Consider the following 6,000-nt stretch of genomic DNA (forward strand, 5'->3'; position numbering starts at 1 on the left):
TAGGGGGGGCACATGATCATGGCCTGGGCTTTTGTGAACTTTATTTTCTTAGTTAAAAAAAGACCAAGTCATAATCAACCAATTTTTCTGTCAAAGTAATAGGGTTGTTTGAATCACATTAGGAATGTGTGTGTACCTACATCCGCTTGAAACATGCAAAATGGTGCATTCCTTCTGGTAGTAAACCGAACATGGAGTGCTTCACTCAACTTAGACTTCATAACATCATCAAAGCTCACCTTTAAGCATTCGCACATAGTGCCAACATTTGGGAATCAAGACGAGGCGATGAAAGAAAGGTAAAACTATAATTTGTAGCAGCGTCGGACAAAGTAGTGTTTAAGTTTCATTTTTGCATGTAGTAGCACAAACCGGTGTGCGTTCAAGGACCCTTGATTGAAATTCGAAATAAAGGCGTCACTAGGTTTTATAGAAAGGGAAGGCTTTTACCCTGTAGATGCACTTATAATAATATTATGTTATTTTTTTTATTTTTTTATTTTTTATTTATTTATTTATTTAAATTAAATCAACATAAAAAACACAAGATACACTTACAATTAGTGCACAAACCCAAAAAATCTCCCTCCCCCATTTACACTCATTCACACAAAAGGGGTTGTGTCTTTCTGTTATTAAATTTATGGTTCCTACAATATAGAACAATACAGTCTGCAAGGGATACAGTCCTTGAAGCACACATGATTGTGTGTGCTGCTGGTCCACTAACGTTTTCATTAATTACTATTTTTTTTATGTAACTGTTTTTGTATTGTTTTACTTTCTTTTTTATTCAAGAATTTTTTTTAAATTTATTTATCTTATTTTATTTTATTAAAAAAAAAAAAAAAGGATCTTACCTTCACCAGACCAGGTTGTCAATGAAATTAGATTGTTTAAAGGGTTCTTACAACCAGGTCCTGTCCAGATTATGTCCAGGTCGGGCTCAGCAACACACACCTTTATTCATGTACACTGAAAATTAGGGAACACAACAGATTGCATATAATCTATAAACAAAATTACATTTTCAAAATAAGCATTTATGTGCAGTCCAGATGATGTCCAAGTCGGACTCAGCAACACACACCTTCATTTATGTACATTCAAATTAAGGAACACAACAACAGATTGCATATAATCTATAAACAAAATTATTTTCAAAATAAGCCTTTGAGGACTTCCCATCTTTTTTTAAATGTTTTTTGGCATCATTATCGTTTTCAACCATATCACTTTCTAAAGTTAAAAAAATACTGAATAAATGTTTTTGTATTATTGTTATCCACTGATGATAATCTTACACAAATCAGCAAACCTTACAGTTTGAAGTAAAGGGAAACTTGACAGACTAATAATCATATAATGACAGGTTGTATGATTATTAAAACATTCACATTCTGGCCACTTCATGTTAATTAAAAAAAAAAAAAGTAAAACCAACACCAAATAGTTTAAAGGTGTTTAAGAATATTTTAAGGGGCCTTCCCCCTAAAGGGCCAAATTACCCCAGTGGTTCAAACCATTGATGAAACGTAACCTTGTATATATTGTGGGATTTCTGCTGATGGAGTGCACCATGCACGGTTCTTTTGGGTTATCACGCTGGCAAGACTGGCACGGGTACAATGAGCGATTAATGGATGTGCATACATGCAAGAGGGAACTAGTTTACAATCACATCATTTTAGATATGGTAATCTCTTTAAAAAGTCATTAAGGTATGTACATGTGTTTTAACAAATAGTTTTAACCAAATTAAGTCAATAATTATTTTTTTAGTGCAAGTAAACATACCGAGTGTGCGTAAGTGGGGTGGTGACTTTAGGGTGGGGTTGTGTTAGGGTTCCTTCAGGAGTCTTATAATAAAAAATAAGTAATTTTAAAAACTGAAATGGGGCCACAAACAAAATCTTGTTCAGGGCCACATTAAGCCTGATTATAACTGTTTTACTAATAATATGTGCCCCCTTTATGGGCACCAAACATGAGAAAACACCATCATCTCCATCACTTCTTTGAGAAAAGAGGCGCTCAAATGGTAGTTTTTGAAGTTCTGTGTTTCCACAACGCCATGAAGGTAAAAAAGAAACCCTCCTCTGACTCTGACCCACCCCGAGCTAAACGATCTGACTCCCTGCATGCACCCACCACAAATCAGGCTTCACTACACATCTTAAAATATTGAGCGTGGAGCTCTGCTAATGATCCAAGACCTCTGAAACTAATTTAAAATAGTTGAAAATCAATACAATATCTTTCTATTAAATCCTCCATAATATTTGACCAACTCACGATTAGGAATGGGTACCTTTCACATTTGAACCGATACGATACCAATCCCCGGTACATGGGAATTGATACCAGTACTCAATGGTACTAAATGTTCGTACTTTTGTAAATGTCAATTGTTCAATAATCAATCAAAGTTTACTTATATAGCCTTAAATCGCGAGTGCCTCACATCAGGGCAAGAAAAAACTCAACCCAATGGGATGACAATGAGATTGTCACTGAAGGCATCAAAACTATGAATGAACACATGTGGAGTTATGTACTTAACAAAAAAAGGTGAAATAACTGAAAACATGTTTTATATTCTAGTTTCTTCAAAATAGCCACCCTTTGCTCTGATTACTGCTTTGCACACTCTTGGCATTCTCTCGATGAGCTTCAAGAGGTAGTCACCTGAAATGGTTTTCACTTCACAGGTGTGCTTCAAGCACATTGAGAGAATGCCAAGAGTGTGCAAAGCAGTAATCAGAGCAAAGGGTGGCTATTTTGAAGAAACTAGAATATGAAACATGTTTTCAGTTCTTTCACCTTTTTTTGTTAAGAACATAATGTAAAATAGTCATGAAAATAAAGAAAACGCATTGAATGAGAAGGTGTGTCCAAACTTTTGGCCTGTACTGTACGTTCGAGTGTTTTCTATCAGGCAAATTTGCTTTGTTGGCATTGAAAATAAGCGGTAGAAAATGGATGGATGGATGGATGGGCATTGAAAATTGCAACATTACTTAGAAGCAGTTTGTCTTGTCCGCTTGAGTTTCCTCGCCAAGTGTTTGAGCCGGTGTTTAGTCAGCAACCGGACGTGGCTTCACGTGCAACAAATGTATAGAACATATGCACCATTTGATTTTCTGTGAATCGACAACCGGTAGTGCTGATGAAATTCAGTTGGTGTCTAAAAACAGTACCAAATTGGTCACCCATCCCTATCCACGACATACCGTAATAATATTTGAAACTTTGAACCAGTGCAGCTATGAAGCACCAACATAGTTGCCTAATGCATTGTTTTTCAACCACTGTGCGATACAGTCTGGTGTAGGAGATGATCTAATTTCACCTACTTGGGTTAAAAATATTTTTTGCAAACCAGTAATTATAGTCTGCAAATTATGTGTTGTTGTTGAGTGTCGGTGCTGTCTAGAGCTCGGCAAAATAACCGTGTAATACTCTTCCATATCAGTAGGTGGCAGCCGGTAGCTAATTGCTTTGTAGATGTCAGAAACAGCGAGAGGCACAGTCAAGGTAAAAAGGTATCTAATGCTTAAACCAAAAATAAACAAAAGGTGAGTGCCCCTAAGAAAAGGCATTGAAGCTTAGGGAAGGCTATGTAGAACGAAACTAAAACAAAGTAAACAAAAACAGAATGCTGGACGACAGCAAAGACTTACTTTGGAGCAAAGATGGCGTCCACAATGTACATCCAAACATGACATGACAATCAACAAAGTCCCCACAAAGAAGGATAAAAACAACTTAAATATTCTTGATTGCTAAAACAAAGTAGATGCGGGAAATATCGCTCGAAGGAAGACATGAAACTGCTACAGGGAAATACCAAAAAAGAGAAAAAGCCACCAAAATAGGAGCGCAAAACAAGAACTAAAACACTACACACAGGAAAACAACAATAAACTCCAAATAAGTCACGGCGTGACGTGACAGGTCGTGACAGTACACCTACTTTGAGACAAGAGCTATATTGATGCATGCTTGGTTATGGTTTAAAGTCTTATCCAACAATTGCGACAATGACTTTTTACAGTCAACGGAGTTTAGTTGTTTAATGATTTCTAATGGGGGTGTGCCTCCGGATTTTTTCAACGCAAAAAATGTGCCTTGGCTCAATAAAGGTTGAAAAACACTGGCCTAATGGTTCAACTGCAAGTCATGGAGCATTAGGGAACAGAATGTAAGTGTTCTCCCTTCCTTAGGTGACCCAGTATCTTCTGGACAAGACTCTGATCATGGATGAAGACACGCTCTATGACCTCTCACTAAAGATTGAGCCCAGGCTTCCTGCCTGATTGATTGCTAGCATTATCTGCCACAACATGTGATCTCAATGAAGAGGAAGTCCGTTTTAAAAGCAAGAGAAGGAACGGCGGACGAGAGTGCCTGAGGAAACCACGCTCCTTCACAAGTGCAAGAGGGAGCTTTTTTTCAACGGCGACTGTGGTGCCGCTCGCTGGACGGAGTGGATCTATAGACATGTAGCATATAGAGAGGGCGTGGCAGCGAGATACCTGAGCTGAAGTCTCTGTGTTGTCATCTGTGTTGCATCTTTGAGCCTCCCTAAAATGCTTTCTCCTGACTTTTGCATGATTTTAGCTTGGGTTGTGTGTGCATCTCCTCAGCTTGACCTCTGACCCTTACCGCTTAGCAATATGCAGCCTCCATGAATGGCTTGGCTATGGCGACAGGCCTTAAACCTTTCAACCCTTCGATAAAAATGCAACATACATTTTTTTTTTTTTTTAAGTCAAATATTTTGATAAAATGCCCGACATCTTACTGCAACGTATTTTCGACACATTCTTTGTCAAATGGGCACCTTAAAAAAAAAAAAGAATGGTAATTTAAAAACCCTTTCAGGTGCCTTCTGATCACAGGAATGCACTGATAAATATTATATATAGTAAGTACAGAGTCCTCACAGTTGTTCTCCCCAGCATGTTTGTGTGAGCCAACAGCACCCTCTAGTGGTCACATTTCGTAAATACGACTGTCTTCAAAGCTTCTGCAGAACCTGTGCGTTTGAAGTAATTTCTGTTCTGACTTGGACTGCCTGTTTTTGCACTCTCTGACATGTAGCTTTGCTTGATTGATACACGTTGATTACTTTTGTATGCATTTACGGTTCAACACAGGAAAATATTGTGTCCATCGCTTTCATGTATGTATTTTCTTGTTTTGTGTGGCAAGGAAAATATGTTTCATTTGTAAAGACAAAATGACAAATAAGAGTTTGAATGTTTTTTTTTTTTTTTTTCAAATGTAGCATTTGAATATTCCAACTTGATGAACATTGTTGTCTTGCATGCACACAACAGCTGCATGTTGTGCATGTCTGACCAGCCCCTCTGCTTCTCTAAGATTATTATGGTCTGTCAGGAAGTGTTTGTTAGTCACCAGGTCAGCTGTCTGGGTCGTCTTCTAAAAATGTTGCTTTTTTTGTTTGTTTTTGCTTTAGTTTTTTATTTGAAGCGCCAGTACATGCTGGCAAGGGACTAATGTATGCTGTGTTTTGTATCGTTAAAAATCATGTGTATGTTTTTGTGTTTGTTACTACTGTATTTGTCTGCATTTTTCACTGACCGGGGAAAAAAATAAATCAACATGCCTTATGTGTTGGTGTTTTTTTCCAAACTGTGTTGTGGGTCAGACTTCAAGCCCCGGGTCATACCAAAGACTATAAAGATGGGACCCATTACCTCCCTGCTTGGCACTCAGAATCAAGGGTTGGAATTGGGGGTTAAACCACCAAAATGATTCCCCTCACCTCCCAGGGGGCGGAACAGGGGGATGGGTCAAATGCAGAGAGTAATTTCACCACACCTAGTGTGTGTGTGACTATCAGTGGTACTTTAACTTTAACTCAAAGTGACTATTATTGCTAGACTAAGAAATGAGAGACTGTTTTGCAAGATGATTTGAGTAGAAAGAGGAATTCATCCAATCACTAGAAATATGTAAAATATTGCTGGC

The 6,000-nt window shown here is 37.8% G+C and overlaps 1 protein-coding gene across 5 annotated transcripts in view; it reads left to right on the forward strand.

Moving 5' to 3' along the window:
- rasgrf2b (Ras protein-specific guanine nucleotide-releasing factor 2b) overlaps positions 1-5,639 on the forward strand; it is a 136,398-nt gene extending 130,759 nt beyond the window's left edge. For all 5 annotated transcript variants that reach the window (XM_062025497.1, XM_062025498.1, XM_062025499.1 and 2 more), the window contains one exon: positions 4,227-5,639. In XM_062025497.1, the coding sequence (XP_061881481.1) occupies positions 4,227-4,319 (93 nt within the window). In that variant the 3' untranslated portion in view covers positions 4,320-5,639. The remainder of the gene's footprint in view (positions 1-4,226) is intronic.
- The last annotated feature ends 361 nt before the right edge of the window (positions 5,640-6,000 follow it).

Source organism: Entelurus aequoreus, linkage group LG17 (genome assembly GCF_033978785.1).
Source record: "Entelurus aequoreus isolate RoL-2023_Sb linkage group LG17, RoL_Eaeq_v1.1, whole genome shotgun sequence".
NCBI classification, from domain to species: domain Eukaryota; kingdom Metazoa; phylum Chordata; class Actinopteri; order Syngnathiformes; family Syngnathidae; genus Entelurus; species Entelurus aequoreus.